Source organism: Sturnira hondurensis, unplaced genomic scaffold, assembly GCF_014824575.4.
Source record: "Sturnira hondurensis isolate 20B ecotype Veracruz unplaced genomic scaffold, ASM1482457v3 Scaffold0006413, whole genome shotgun sequence".
NCBI classification, from domain to species: domain Eukaryota; kingdom Metazoa; phylum Chordata; class Mammalia; order Chiroptera; family Phyllostomidae; genus Sturnira; species Sturnira hondurensis.
The window spans coordinates 17319588-17335096 of NW_028079044.1; the positions used below are offsets into that span (position 1 = coordinate 17319588).

Here is a 15509-nt window from a genome sequence, read left to right on the forward strand (position 1 = left end):
GCCCCCACCCCATTAGGCGCTTTCCAAGAGTCACCTCATTACTACAAACCCAGCTGTGCCGAAAGGGGTTTGTTTTGAATAACAAACACCCATTTTACCTTCATGGTTCTAAAGTGTTTTCAGAAACTGAGGGCAGGAGACCAAATAGAACAAAAGATGCTCCCTTGCTATTATCACTCAGGAGACTTCCAGAGTTTGGAAGCTGTGACCCAGGGGCTGTGGGTGAAGAACACACATGTGAGAAATATATACTCAGGCATCTGAATGACCAGACATGTATTTCTTTCAAATCACAGTGTGGCAGCCCCCCACCACCACTCTGGCCCCTTTGTCTTTTTCTAATTCTGAGCCTTAGAAGACTATTGAATAACTGTCCGGCAGGGCCCAGGGTGGGCTTCAGGCCCAGGCCAGAGATGCATGTGTTCCCCATTCTCGTGAGGCCAGCCCTGGATGGAGCATCCATGGCAGCCCTAACCAGTGTGGCCAGGGCAACTGTTTCTGTCCTCTCAGCAGGCCTGCCTCCCCCTCCAAGGATATAGGGGCGGGAGGTGGGGTGTGGAGCCTGAGCATGGCAGGTGAAGGGTCAAGTGACAGGGCAGATGGAAGGTCCCTAAAACCTCTTCCCAGCGAAGGAGACTCCCGAACCCCTGGTCCTTCCTTCTCCCCATGAAATGTTGAGTCTACTGAGAGGAATGGGGAGAGAGGTGCAGGGCCTTCCCCTGTATGGGTCCTGGCCAGCTGGTGGCCTCATGGACAGGTGTTTGGGCGCAGATCAGCCTCTGGGTGACACCACTCTGCTTCCCTTTGGTCCCTGCTGCCCAGCCCCTACCCACCAGCGTCCAGGGGACAGCTGGTGACCTGTGGCCTAGAGGAAGATCAGGAGGGAAGGGATGGTCCCAGGCTAAGCTCAGGAAGAGAGGAAGGTGGCAGAGACCTGGATGGGACAGTTGCTGGGAGCAGCAGGGGACCAGGGTCAGTAAGGCCCAGACCATGGGGTTAGTGCTGTCATCTGTGGGACATCTTGGGACCCTTGCTGGGGCAGGATGGTGCTGGGGGACAGCTCTCTGTGAAGTCATTTCTAGGCATTTGCCCAAGCTTTGGGCTTCGTTAGGCCCCCTGTGGGCCACGGCTCTGGTGATGCCAGAGCTGGAGCTGTCCCTGCTTCTCCTGCTCACAGCCTCCGTTTTCCTACTCCGGTTTCTCCATGTCTCCTAATGGCCTTTGAGGGTCCAGAGAGGTTGGGTCACCTAAGGACATAGGGAAGCTAAGGTGTTTGTTCTTCTCGTATTTAAATTCTGAGCATGCCTTCAGCTGGTTGGAGGGCATGCGGGCATTCCTACCCTCCTCAGGGCCCATCTGCAGGGGCAGGCTCCCTGGCCTTGCATCCAGGCAGGGCGGGAGGGGCTTTTCTTTGGGTCAAGTGGCTTGGCGTGACACCAAGCCACTGAGCTCCATCAGCATTACCCTGGGCCTTTGTGCCTAGAGGAAATAGGAAGGCTGGACTGGAATAAATGGCTGTTGGTGCTTACCCAGAAGGCTCGCCTAGGGCATTTGAGGAGAGTGTGAGAGTTGTGCTGACTCACTGCGGGAAGCTGTAGGTTAGACACCTAGACCTGGACTGGCTGAATGTAGTAGCAGGATCCCCAGCTGGGGGCATGGGGAGCCTGTTCATAGGCCCAGAGGCTTGGGGTGCCTCTACCCTGGGGCTGCAATTGCAGATTGCTGGGTGTTCCTCACTGGGAAGGGCAGCGGCGCCCTCTAGTGCTCCCAGGTGGCACTGGTGGCCCACGGAGAGGCCAGAAGCAGTGCGTGCTGGCCTGGCAGTATCCAGAGAAAAGCTGCTGTTGGAGAAGGTGGTGGCTGGAAGAGAGGGCACAAGGGTATGAAGGGCTGAAACGATTGTCCTCCTGCTCCTCCTAACCTGGCCCTCATCTGCTGGGTCCTGGGTCCTGTGGCTGCTACTTAGGCCCCTATCAGAGAGAGAGAGAGAGAGAGTGTGTGTGTGTGTGTGTGTAGGGGGGCGTGTTGGTAGTGGACACCAAGCCCCACCTGGGCCAGTGGACACATCCCTAGTCACCAGTCCTGCTGTGAGCTGCCCATTTGGAGCTGCAGGCTGGCTACTTAGTGTGACTGGTTTAGGACTGACAGGACCCTGGGTGTTAGCCCTGCCAGTGCCACAGTGATTTCTTTGTGTCCGTCCCTCCCTTTCTAATTCTTTCAGAGTAGCAGCTCCCCAAGGGCAGGCCATTCTGTCCCCTCCCCGTCCCGCCATCACACTGGCCTTAGAACTTTGTGCACAGCAGGGGAATAAGTGGTGAACACGAGTGCTATTTTAACTGGGGGGAGTGTGGTATAACACACAGGCAAGTGTACTGTGGCCTTTCACGGTCTCTGCCTCTGCCCCAGCCCCACACCAGGGGTGGTGAACAAAGTCCCCACGAGCTCGGCATGTGCAGCGGCCACCGGAAGAGCTTGCATTCTCAGGGGAGTAAATGAATAAGCACTGTGTACCCAGGGACTTACTGTGTGGCCATACGTCCTGTTTATACCCGTTTTTCTGGCATAGTTAATAGTGTCCCTTTACCCTATGCAGAATGTTCTGGTCTGGAAGGTAAATTATATGGTTTCCCTAGTTAGAGCTCACAAGGCCCCATTATGTTACCTCATTGTGTCCAGGCAATGGGAGAGGATGTGTCCAGTCTCCTGGATACGTTTCCTGACCATCCGGGCACATCTCAGAGCGACAGCAGCAGATCATGCCTTGGGAGAGGTGGTTGAAGGGCATGTTGGCTGACTTTGGCCTTTCAGGGACTGCCCAGTAGAGAGAGAGCCTTTGCAAATCCATGTGCTGTCTCTGGGATCGATGTGTGGAAATAGCAAGGACAAGCTCATCTCAGTTTAAGGAGGGGCTGTTCACCAGTGGGTTCTGGCCTTCAGCTATGGAGGTGGCCCAGCGGGGGAGCGAGTTGCCCAGTGACAGCAGTTCCAGGAGACGGGGCTGTTGGAGTGAACAGGTGACTCCTGCATTAAAGGGCAGTTTCAACCAGCCGTTCACAGGTTCCTGCAGGCCCTGAAGTTTTGTTTCCATACCTTGAAGGGGGAGAGCCATTTAGATTCCTGCTTTCTTTCCCCAGCTATTGGTCCTAAAAAAGAAGATGGATCAGCCTATGTTGAAGCCCCTACTGCTTGGGGTGGGGGGTGACAGGATGCCAGGCTGGCGAGGCGGGTTCTGGGATGCAGGTGTTTATGTCTGTCTTCAGAGCATAACCTGCAGAGGCAAGGACACATGGGAACATGTCTCTGATCTGTGCCAGGTGGAATGGTAGGAAGTGTTTTAAAGTGAGAAGCTTCAGAATGTGTATCTCATGGAGCAAGGGTGAGGGAGGCATGGGGGAGTGGTTTGTTGCTGGGTAGGAGGGATGGACAGGATGCTCTTAGGAGGAGCTCATCCAGCCTTGGGGAGCCTGCTGGGCCGGCACCTGGAGCTCTTTACCCTAGGGAGAGCTGTTCCCGGTTCCATACCAACCGGTTTGTGTGCACCTCTGGGGAGCCAGTGAGGCAGGCCAGCCTAGCCTGGGGCACCAGCCTACTTCCCTACCGCTCTGCTGCCCTGTAGTTCTGACTGCCAACCAGGTTCCTGCAAAACTGCAAGGGTGAGTGAGGCTGGGCCAGGGCTGAGCTTGGTGCTAGTTAATGCTGATGGCGCTCTCTCCCCCCAGGCCCCTTTGGCCACTAGTCACAAAGGAGACTGGGGAAAGAGGTGGCTCAGAGTACTTACCCTTGTGCCTGGGGCTGAGGCCTGCTGGCAGGGTTGGCTGTATCTGGTGTGGGAGCTGCAGTGGCTGGGGACCCTTTAGGCAGGGTCCTGACCCATGTGGTGGTGGTACACTGCTCTCCTTGGTCCCCAAGGTAGGCACTTGTGCCTCATCCCTGGAGTCTGCCTGAAATGAAGGGAAGGGATGTCCGAAGGTATTGGGACTCTGGGCCCAGTGTTCTCTTTTTTTGGTGTCATCATCATGTCGTGACCCTAGAGGTGGAGTGCTGCTGGAAAGCCCAGGCAGGGTGGGAATTGGTAGGACTTTTTTTGACCTCCTAGGTTATTGTAGGGCAAAAATAGGGTCAGGAGAGTCTCTAGAAGCTGGATTCTTAAGAGAAACCCAGGGAATAGGGACCTGGGCATGCCTTGCCTATGAGGCTGGGCTCCCAGACTTGCAGACTCTTGGGAAGCCCACCTTTGGTGCTGGTTGAACTGACTCCTTCCCATCACCTGCCCCTGCTGTTTGTGGGCACGCTGGCCCTGCCTCTGCCCAGCTCTGCCCAGCTCTGCCCAGCTCTGCCCCCAGCTCTGCCCCCAGCTCTGCCCCCAGCTCTGCATGGGGTCTGCTCTGTCCGGGGCCCTGGTTCTTAGAAGAATCCTGGTGAGCTCCAGACTTCTTGGCCTCTTTCTCCAAATGCCCTTCTGTCCCAACCTGCAGCCCTAGTGGGTTGAGTGGTAAAGCCTGACTTCTGCCACCTCATGGGCCACCCGCAGGATTTCCCCAAGAGAAGCAGCAGCTTGAGCGGAAAGGATGGATGCCTGGGAGTTCCCCACAGTGTTTCCATGTGGGCAGGGGTCTTAGTGCTTAGAGTGGGGCAGGGGGCCGAGGCTCAGGTGTTAGACGAGGCCATGGAAATCTGGGTCTGACATGTGGGGTCAGTACCAAGGCAGCCTCTGCAGATGGGTCACAGGCAGGTCACTGCAGATGGGACCCTGCCCTGTCCTTCTGGCCTTGTGCCTGTGTGCTGGCGGTACCCTGCCAAAGCCCAGAGCTCTAGTGTCCAGTCTGCCCCTGCCCACATCCCTAAAGTCAGCTAGCTGATTGCTGTAGATAAGGTGCAAGGGGATGTGCTCTCCTAGAGAGGACCCCGAAGGGGACAGCTTCCGGCCAGCAAATCTTCTCCAGTGCTTTGGGGGTGCAGGATCACTGCCGTGGCATGGGTTTCCCAGGGGAGCCAGGGATCTGTTTGGGGACCCCTGGGGGGCGCCTGCTGATTTCCAGTTGCTGCTGCTGCCTCTGGTCCATGTCCCAGCCTTTGTCTCCCCAGCAGGGCTGCTTTCAAGGCTGGCCTGTGGGTATCATTGGTGAGGGGAACTGCCTGCCCAGTGCTGGTCCCCATGCACACCTGACAGATGTCCTCAGCGGTGTCTTGCTGTCCTCCTTGCCCAGTTATACACTGATACCTTGTCATGACTGATGGCAGCCCGTCATCACCTCCTGTTTTGGCGAGGGATCAGGGGAAGCCAGTCATGTCTTTATTGGTGCTGGCTCCGTCCAGCCAGGCAGCGAGGCTGGCCTTTCTCTGGTGTCTATCCCCTTGAAGCCAGCTGGTATTTTCTTTCCTCTCTCAGTCCTTGAGGGGATGTAAGGCACTTTCTGATTGGTTCATCAGGCGTAGTTCAGGTGTCCAGTAGTTTCAGATCTGACCTGTAAAAGGGGATTACTGCTTCCCAGGGTTGGTGTGAAGATTGAATGAACTCTATGCAGCAACTTCCTCCTTGGGTGGGGGCCAATATATGCTACATGTTGGATCTTCCCTCTGTCCCTGGAGCACACGTGTGCCTGAACCCAGCTGTGTGGCACGTGGCACCTCCTCCAGAGGCAGGTCCGGGGGGGCAGGGGGCGTGGTGTTCACCAGGGGCGTTTCCAGTCTTGGCGTTAACCAGGAGGCTCATGGTTTTGTCTCCCTCCACAGCCTGGACGTGTCTCCTCAGGTAGAACCTGACCCGGCTGCTCTTCCTCGCCACCTCCCCTGCTCCCCCTGTGCTCCGGGCCCCCTCACTCCTGCTCCCACCGCTGCTCCCATGCTAAGCACTAACCTTTTTGCAGCCGCCTCCCCTGCCGCCACTGCCACTGCCACTGCCACCACTGCCGCCGCTGCCGCCACCACCGCAGCCGCTGCCACCACCGCAGCCCTTGAAGCCACCCCATCTGGATTCTTGGGTCTCACCAACCCGTTCCTCACCTCCTTGCAGAGCAACCCTTTCTTCGAGGAACTCATAGCCGACATAGCACTAAATTCTCCTTCACCTGCTCCCTCTCTCCCCAGTGCCTCGAGGGCCAGCCCCATTCCCCTGGCCTCCCCTGGGAAAGCCCTGCCTGAGTGGGACGACACCTTCAACGACTTTGCTGCCAGCAGGCTGCGTCCAGAGGCCAGGAGCAAGATCCTGGCCCCTGCAGGAGTGGGGCTGGAGGAGACTGGGCTTCGAGACCCAGACCCCCAGGCCGTGACAGTGGAGGTAGCCGAGCCTTGGGAGGACCCTGGGGGAGGAGGAAAAGGTGGGAGCAGCGTGTGGCTAGAGCCCAGTGTTCCTCTGGACTTGGGACTGGACTGCCAGAACTTGAGTGCTGCAGACCTGGGGCCTCTTGGGTCTGTAGGGGCTGGCCTGCCCTCCTCTACGTCAGCCTTGCTGCACCCACGAGCCTCAGACTCCGGAGCAGACCGGGAACCGACGGCCCCAGGAGGAGAAGCAGGGCAGAGTCCAGCAGGCAGTGCAACACCTGTGTTTAGCTCCCCAGAAGTGATTGGTGTGTGGGAGAGGCTACCTGGCCCAGACGATGCCCCCGAGGGGCAGGATGAGGAAGCCTGCAGAGGCAAGAGCCAGCTTTTGCAGGAGCTTGATACAGTTGACAATTCTTGGCCTTGGGACATGGTCACCCTTTCTCCTGCAGCTGAGATGTCCTCACCAGTTGCACGGGGAGAGTCTGATGAACTGCCTCCTCTTCAGGTGAAACCAGGGTCACCAGAACCTGTGAGCCCCAAGGGGCTTCCCCAACTGGAGCTGGAGCCAGAGCCCAGATCTGAGTGGATGTTGGACGAGGCGCAGCGGCCCAGCACACCGCCTCCCAAGCCACCTCACCTCTTCATACCCTCAGATTACCAGGACCAGGAGGAGGAGGAGGAGGCCACAGTAGGGCTGAGTGGCAGGGAGGCAGAGACAGGAGAAGAAGACGCCTTCCCAAATGCACTGGGTGCTGGTCCCCGGGAGGCCAGTGAGGATGGCAAGAAGCTGGGCTCAGAGTCTGACAGCTGCTCTTCCGGAACCCTGCTGGAGGAGCCCAGCCTGGAAGAGCCAGCAGAAGGTGGCAGCCCTCCTGTGTCTGGGCCCTGCTTACCTCTGCCCTCCAGCTGCCCTGAGGGTCCTGCCCCTACACCCTCTTACTCAGAGAGCATAGCTTTTCAGAGCCAGCAGACCTGGGGGACTCTGGAGAGAGGAGAAGGGCTTGAGGCTTCTGAGGCCCAGAGCCAGGAACCAGCGGGAGAGGAGCCTGGGCCCCTGCCGGGCAGCTCCCAACAGCCTGACCTGTGGGCCTTGGAGGATAGCGCCTTGAACCCCTTTTTGTCTCAGGGGAGCCTAGATCCCCCCAGCCTCCCTTCCACATCCCCTCCAGAGTCCAGGGGATCTTCCATTCACTCTGGACTGGAAGAGCTGCCCACGCCCCCAGAACCTGCCTTCCCACCGCCCCTTCTCCTGCCCCAGGCCGGCCACTGCCACAGGGGGCCCAGTTCTCCGTGCTCTCCTTTGCCTGGAGCCTGGCCCCTGACTTCTTTCTCCCCGCCCCCTGGGGAGCCAGCCTCCCCCCTTGGGGGCTCCCCCACCCCACTTGGGGAGGACCACGCTGCAGCCACCCCAGCCTCCCCGCTTGTGCTTCTGCCCTTGGAGACACGACCAGCTGAGGAGTCACAGCCCAGTGCCAGGTGAGCGGCCACTCAAAGACCACTCCAGGAGGAGGGGGTCGAAGTGGGCAGCATGGCTCTAGGGCTGAGGCGTTCACTGCCCAGCCTCAGCCCCACCAGGGGTGGCTGGGGGCTTGTTCACCCAGGCGGGACTAGGGCAGCTTTGAAGACATGAGGTTTTTGTTGTACCAGCCCTGAAACTTCCTCCGTTTTGGGACCAGCAGGTGCCCCCACACACCAGGATTATGGGGGTGACAACACTGATGAAATAGGGGGGATGAGGAATGGGGTGGGGAGAGGTAATGCAGGTCAGCTGGGGAAAGGGGTTGAGAGTGAGGCCACTTGGCCGCTAGGGCCTGGGGGCTGTGAAGCGTGTCAGATGTCTCCCCTTCCATCCTGTTCTCTGTGACAGCCCTCTGCCACAGGCCCCAGGGTGAGAGGCTGTGCAGGCAGAGAGCCAAAAGACAGTACCATATGTGGTACTGAGGTCAGAGAGGAAAGCAGAGGTGCCACTGAAGGAGGAAAAAAAAGAATGCTTCCCACGTATGTGGCCCCCAGAAAAAACGGTCCCTAGCCTCGCAGATGGTTCCCTGGTTTGTGTTTGCGCTTTCAGGGTGGTCCCCATGCACTCAGGATGGTGTCGAGTCCACAGTGGCTGCTTGTGTAGCCATGGTCACTGTGGCATTAATCTGTTTTTGGAAGAATTTGGAGGCTGTGACCTACTGGGTGGCTGATGAGGGGTGACCAAGTCACGGGGGGGTGATAGGGTGTGATTTAGCAGGGGCAGCAAAGTCCAGAGTGGTGCAACCCTCCAAGAGGCTGAGTGAAGAAGCGAGGGGAGCAGAGGTAGCTGCTGCCTCTGATAAGCAGAGCAGGTGGGGTGTGGGGTGGGGGTGGGGGTAGGCAGGAGAGGCTCCAGCCCAGGCTTCGTGAGCCCCAGTCCCCAGTCCCCTGGCTCCTGCATCCAGCCCTCCACACTCACCAAGCATCCGCTGTGTGTCAGACACTTGGCAGGGTAAAAGTTGCTGCCCCCCTGTATTTCCAAGGGGTTCCAATCCAGTGGGGAAGACAGTAGTGGACCCTGAAGGGAAGGCCGAGGGGCGAGGGTGGGTGGATGAGAAGGGCTGGGAGGCGGTCTGGGCTGCCTCATCTGCTGCTGCAGGGGTGGGTGGTGAGGCTACCCCAGGGGTGTGGGAGAGGAGGCTGCCACAGGCCCCCAGTGTCCTCAGCTGGCCCTGCTGTAATCCAGCAGCACTTCTAATTACACTCACCACAGCTAAGAAGTTGAATTCTCTTCAGAGTTGACTTCATGTCTGCACTTGGCATGTTCCTTACATCATGAAGTGGATGGGGCATATGAAGCTGTCCCTCTTTCCCAGATGGGGTCATGGAGTGCACGAGAGCTCCATAGTCCAGGGTCATTCAGACCAGGGGGGCCATCAGACCAGGACCCCAGGACTTCTGACCCTCATTCAGGTGTCTGTGTGCCTCACTGGTGCTCCCCTCCATCCCGCCACCCCCGCCCAGCACAGCCTGCAGGTGGCAGTAGAGCGGCTGTCACACCCCCTTCCCTAACACGGACTCCTGGGGGAGGGACAGACTGAGATACGTTCTTTTCCCTACTGCCTGCCCCGCCTGGGCTCTGCCCCGCTTCCCCGCCTGTGAGCTTGAGTCCATGGCCTTCTCCTGAGGGATGGACAGTCTTCCCTGGATGTGGGCGAGCCCTTCTTCAGTGGATTCAGGGCCTTGACCTAAGCCATTTGCTTCCTACTTCCTAATGGTCTGAATCCTCTCTGAAGGCATGACTTTTAAGAGGTCCCGTAGGGGTAGGTTAATTGCCTGCTTGCAATCTGGGTAACTGTCACAGGTCCAGGTTGTGGGCAGATCCCAGAGGGAGGGTCACCTTAGTCAGCCTGGGAGCATCGGGAAGGTTGCCGGGAGGAAGTAGCCTTGCGTAGCTTTGAAACTTGAGTCGGAGTTAGCAGGCCCACAGACAAAGGGGCAGCATTCCAGACGGAGGAACAGCTTTTGTAAGGGCCCAAGGGTGAGAGCCTGTCTCCCTGCTGGAGTGTAGGGGGGCACAGGGAAGAGCAGGCGTGGAGGGTGACATGCCTGGAACAGACCCCAAGCGGAGTAAGCCAGCCTGAACTGTCTGCATGGGTCTGGAGCTCAGGGCGGAGGTCTGGGCTGGAGATCACTGTGAGGAGGTGGAGGGGAGAGACCCCCAGGCCGACTCGCAGTTAAGACTGAGAAGATGCCATTAAAAGTTGGGAAACCAGAGAAAGGCTTGGGGAAAAACCAGGGGGGAGAGCAGCCCAAAGGAAGGAGTGGTCTAAGAGTCAGTTCCACAGAGAGGTCAGGAAGGCAAGGAATGGCCTCGGCAGGAGCACTTGTAAGGGGCTGGAGGGGGCCGACATCCTGTCCTGTGGGTGGAGGAGTCAGTGAAAGGGAGAACTTACAGAGACAGAACGGAGTCCCGTGCTCCAGAGAGGCGCCATGGGAAGGAGGAAGCTGTGGGGATGACCGAGGGGATAGTCAGGCAAGCACAGCGTTAAAGGAGCATTCTATTTGGGTCAGTGTAAATGCTGAGGGGACGCAACCAGTGGGGAGGGGTGGGCAACAAAGTGTTTCGGTGTGCCCAGCTCTTTCCTAGGTTTAGCACTGAAAGTCCCATGTCCTGGGAATCCCCACAGTTCTGGGGAAATTGGGAAACTGGGAGGGTTGGTCACCCACCTCAACCAGAGAAAAGTTGAGAAGGGGAAGGAGGGAAGATGGGCAGAGGGGGCCCTGGCAGGGATGGGGTATAGATAGGTGCAGAGGACTCTGTGGGAGGCCTCCATTGTCCCTGTGGAGGGGTGAGGTCATCTGAGGGAGTGCGGGAGGGGTGGTGGGGGGTGCTGAGGAATGCTGGGCACAGCTGCCCTGGGGCTGGGCTATGTGGGGCCAGCCACCTTCTCTGTCCAGCAGACCTGTGGCCCCACCTTTTCCTGGGCTCCCCGCCTATCCCCATAACCATCTCCTGTCTGTCTCCGCAGTCCCCACCCTGTGAAGCCCCTCAGTGCCGCCCCTGTGGAGGGCAGCCCCGACAAGAAGCAGCCCCGCTCCAGTCTGAGCACAGCCCTGAGCAGTGGGCTGGAGAAGCTGAAGACAGTGACATCTGGCAGCATTCAGCCTGTGGCTCTGGCCTCCCAGATTAGCCAGACTGTGGACACCAAGAGGCTGAAGGTGAGGCCTGGCAGGATGTCCCGGGGGATCAGACTAGACATGTGGTGCTGTGGAGAGAGGTGTCTTGAGGTCAGAAACAGGGTGCTGGGTAGGGCGGAACAAGAAGCAGACCTGGTCTCACACCCCGGGCCCTGAAGCCATTAGGTTGCCTCTGGCATTGGAGACAGAGGCAGCTCCAGGAGACTGGGGTGTTGGAGGACAGGCGGGCAGGCAGGCATGAGGGTGTCCTGCTCACTTTCGGTCCATCTGACCTCAGGATTCCGGTGTGCTGGACCAGTCGGCCAAGTACTACCATCTGACCCATGACGAGCTCATCAGCCTGCTCCTCCAGCGGGAGCGGGAGCTGAGCCAGCGGGACGAGCACGTGCAGGAGCTGGAGAGCTACATTGACCGGCTGCTGGTGCGGATCATGGAGACCTCACCCACACTGCTGCAGATCCCCCCTGGCCCCCCCAAGTAGCCCTCTTCAACCGGCACCCCGCAGGAGAGTTGGCATGGACCTACTACTCATCAAACAGGGCTCAAACCTTCCCTACTCCTTCCTGTCTCACCCTCACCTGGGGCAGGTCTGTCCTCTGTTGTCACCCCTTGCTCCCCCTCCCTCCTGCCTCAGTTGGGGCTGCTGGAAGGAGGGCCTTTGGACTCCCATTGGAGATGGGTCTTACCCACCTATTTTCATACCCTTTAGCTTTAGGGAGCTCCAGAAATTGGAAAGAATTTAGCCCTCAAGACAGAGCAGGGGTGAGCTGCAATTTGATGAGGACATACTTTATCACCCCACAGGGATGGGCAGCCATTTCTTCCCCAGCTAAACCCCTGTCCTCTAAATCTCCCTCCAGCCCCTGGAGGGCTCCTAGTATTATAGGGCTGTGGCAGGAACGAAGCTGCCCACCTGTCTGTGAGGTATGGGTAACCAGGCACCTACTCTTCAGCCTCACATCCTGGAGAGCAAGGAGACTGTCTGGTCTAGTGTCGTGTCTGCAGTGTCCTGAGTCTGTCTGTCTCCAGCTATTTGTGGAGCAAATGCAGTGTGGATGGAGGGAGATAAGGTGTTCTCCAGGCCACTCCGTGTGCTCTTCTTCTGACCTTTCTGTGAGTGTCGTGTGTGAATGTGTGGAGAGCTGGGGCAGGTATGGGGAGACCACCTCTTCACCTACCTCCAAGGCGTGGGCCCCTCTGTGCCTTGGGGCTTTGGGTTTATGTTTGAAGATCAAGCCTCCATCCTGTTCTTGTTGCCTGTTCAGATGTCAAAACTCTGCTGCTATAGGGTTTGAACTTTGGGAAACTGATTAAAATGTGCCTTTTGTGGGTGGGGTCATGAGCCACTGATTGTAGACCCAGCCCCCTGTTTGGTGCCCCGCTCCTTCCCTGTTGAGCACAGGGGGCTCCGTCAGGCAAGACCCCAGGAACGGAAATGGAGGTTGGGGTAGCCCTGCAGTGTGCTCTGCCCTCCACTAGGGTTAGTTTCAGCTAAAGGTCTGGCCAAGCTGCAGCTCCCTTAACCTACCTGCTGTCTTTTCTTACCCCCTCAGTACCAACTGAGGGGAAGGTTTGAAGGAGGAAAAAATCTACATTCTACAAGTGGGAGGTCCCACTCCGCCTATACTTAGGAAAAAGCCTTTGTTGTCATCCCATCCATCCAGCCTGTCCCTTCTGCCCCATGGCCTTGATTGGCTTGGCTGTAGTGCACTTTGAAATGGAGTATCTGTCCTTTGGTCCAGCCCTGACTTGCTTGCAGAAAAACAGCAGGTTTCCCCACGGCATCTGCCAGGGACTTTTGGTGGCTTGGGGCACCCTGCCATGGCAAAGTTGTGGGGTGAGGTGAGACCTCCTCTCAGATCACTCAGAAAGCCTGCAAAGGAGATCGGCTCTGTGAGGGATGTCTTCTGTCAGGACGAAGCACAGGAGCCCCACATATCGGGGAGAGCCCCCATGATGTTATCTACCTTAAGGAATACTCATCAAAGCTAAGGAAAGTGTCCACAGGTACCTAGGACTTCGGTCATGTGTTTTGGACATCATTGGGGGTTGGGTGGGTATCTCTTCTGAGGGAATGGGGTCACTCCTGTATTAAGTGTCCCTATGTGCTCTATTCAGTCCCAGCCCTGACACTGACCTTCCACTCATCTTTGATTATGGGCCTCCAGAATGCCCAGGTCAGGATGTCTTTGGAAGAGTTTGGAGTTGAAGCCCAGGATTCTTGCTGGGTGTTTTTGCTCCTGGCCACGAGTTGGAAGAGAGCTATAGGTGGGGTGGGCAGGGAGTGGGCACAGTTCTGCTTTGCGGTTTGTCTTTCTAGTTGTAACTCCTGTTTATAAAGAGCTTGTTCTTCATGTTTCGAGCACTTTACAAAGAATAAAAAGTTCACAGACTGTAGATGGCTCTGCTGTGTTCCTGGTTTGATGCACAAGTGCAGCAGGCTTCCTGGGGGAGAAGGCAGGTGATGGACTCTTGGATGACACTGTCCCTGTCCTCACATCAGGGCAGCAGCACAGTGCTGCCCAGTGGTGGCCAGGACTCAGTCTTTTCTCACTCCCAGGACACCATATATTAAGTACTGTGGGGATCCACCACAGTATCCTATAGAGGATAGAAGACTTGATTCCTACTCTCAAGCCACTTAGTCTAGTAGGAAAAGGTAAGATACAAACCCAAGGTACAAATGGCTCATGGCTAGCTAGTATCTCTGTCCAGCTTTAGAGCAAGTCTGTTTTCTCGTGGTTCAGCCATTGGAGGATGATGAGGAACTGACTGCTACAGATCATGCATTGTTCAGAAAATACCGGGCAGGCAGGAGCCAACCTTGCACTGAACCACAACACTAAGGTAGCATGAGATCCAAAGTGGCATTCCCTAGGGTCAAATATTTCTACTGTCCTCTTGTGTGAAACAAGTAGCTCCCCCTCTTCTTCCCCCAGTGTGTTCATTATCCCTGCTGGTGCGTTGCCCTACATTCTGCAGTACGCCCCCTAAAGCCTGTGTAGTGGTTGATAAACCCCACTGAACCCCACTCCCAGATCTCTTTCTGCCTAGGAATTAGCCGCGGGAGGGATCTTCCTTGGCAAAAGAAAGTGGAGGCTGCTAAGGCTCCTAAACAGTCCCGCACCCCCACCCCCACCCCCACCCCCACCGCCGCTTCCCCCTGCCCCCCGCCCCCTGCACTTCGGGCTTAGCAGTGAATCAAGAAGTTACTCCTGCCCTCTGGACCTTGCAATAGGAAAGATGGATACTCAAAACCGTAACTAATTATAAACACAAGGGCTGCGAAACTGTTGGGTGTTATAGGAGCATGTAGTGGGTTTCTGTGGAAGTAGGACGATGGATTGGGAAACAAAATGTTTAGGCTGAGGCCATAAAGAGAACTAGCGTCAGGCGAAGATAAAAAGTTACAGTTTTCTGGGTACAGAATGTATGCGGGTCAGGGAGAGCACAGAGTATTTCAGGAACTGTTAGGATGGCTGTAGAGCACAAGGAGAGGCAGGGTGAAAAAGAAAAAACTGCATGAATATTCCGCAGTGCAACTCCCTGCAGAAAGCTTTTAACCCTCCTCCGCCTGGAGTTAGTTGCCCATCCGATCCTGGATTGGACCCGCTAGGGCTCTTCTGAGCTGCAGCTCTGGGAGCGAAGCTCACCGCAGCAAGTCAAACTTCTAGGGGCAGGTAACCAGCGAGGGGGGCGTTCTGTGACTCTCTTGGTCCGGATCTTAAGAGTCGTACGTATACAGTTTTTCCGGACTGCAAAACTGGCGGTCCAGGAACCAAACCCAGGTCTGCGTCCGTGCAACTCTGCAGTCTATGGCTGTGGAATGTCGTGACAAGGAAAACTACACTCCCCACAACGCCTTGCGCCTCCTGTTCGCTGCGGTTGCTTACGGCCAATCGGAAGAGGCAGCTGTGGCGGGGGCCGAGGAGGGACATTTTAAAAGGGCCGGAGCTTGCGGGCGTCAGTGGCCATGGCGGATACAGGGACTACAGCATCGGCGGCAGCGGCAAGTGCCGCTAGCTCCTCGAGCGATGCACCTCCTTTCCAGCTGGGCAAACCCCGCTTCCAGCAGGTGAGGACCGGGTTGTGGCCTGAGGGTCAGGGGATGGCACATGGAGGAGGAGCAAACTCCTCGTCAAATACCCTCTTTAGCCCTAGGGTCTCCGACCCGCGGCCACCCAGAAGCCTGCTGCTGCTGGATCGGGGACCTTGGCTACAGCTGCTCCTTTTCCATTGGTCAGTGGGGTGGGCGAAGACTCTGACTTTGGCTCCCTATTGGCCTTCGGCGCCGTCGCTCTGCGGCTGCCCGCGCCCTCCAGCCTTTCCCTCCCGAGGTGCTCTGTGATTGGCCGCTGTCGCCGCGGCCCGGGATGCGGCCGCCCGGGATGCGGCCACTGGTCCCAGCGGTTTCTGCAGGGGCGCTTTGGTCTGTGCAGCTACCCACTCAGGGCGGAAAGTTCGAGTATGGCCTGGATGAGAAGTTGCCGAGGCCGAGATGCCTTGTGACTTTTTCCTCGGCTGGAGACTGACAGTCTTTCCGAGTTTCTGGAGGAGCCTCCGAGCAGCATCTGTGCCCCGTGGTCACG

The 15509-nt window shown here is 57.4% G+C and overlaps 2 protein-coding genes across 6 annotated transcripts in view; both read left to right on the plus strand.

Annotated features, from left to right (window-relative positions):
* Window positions 1-13315, plus strand: part of RAB11FIP5 (RAB11 family interacting protein 5) — a 35314-nt gene extending 21999 nt beyond the window's left edge. The window contains exons 4-6 of one of the 3 annotated variants that reach the window (XM_037048091.1): window positions 5734-7737; window positions 10752-10941; window positions 11198-13315. In XM_037048091.1, coding sequence (XP_036903986.1) covers window positions 5734-7737; window positions 10752-10941; window positions 11198-11401 — 2398 coding nt within the window. In that variant the 3' untranslated portion in view covers window positions 11402-13315. The remainder of the gene's footprint in view (window positions 1-5733; window positions 7738-10751; window positions 10942-11197) is intronic. The other 2 variants (XM_037048092.1, XM_037048093.1) reach the window with 2 other exon arrangements.
* A 1511-nt stretch (window positions 13316-14826) lies between these two features.
* The window catches only part of SFXN5 (sideroflexin 5), a 101432-nt gene continuing 100749 nt past the window's right edge, over window positions 14827-15509 (plus strand). Inside the window, exon 1 of one of the 3 annotated variants that reach the window (XM_037048097.1) lies at window positions 14827-14995. In XM_037048097.1, the coding sequence (XP_036903992.1) occupies window positions 14894-14995 (102 nt within the window). In that variant the 5' untranslated portion in view covers window positions 14827-14893. The remainder of the gene's footprint in view (window positions 14996-15509) is intronic. The other 2 variants (XM_037048096.1, XM_037048094.1) reach the window with 2 other exon arrangements.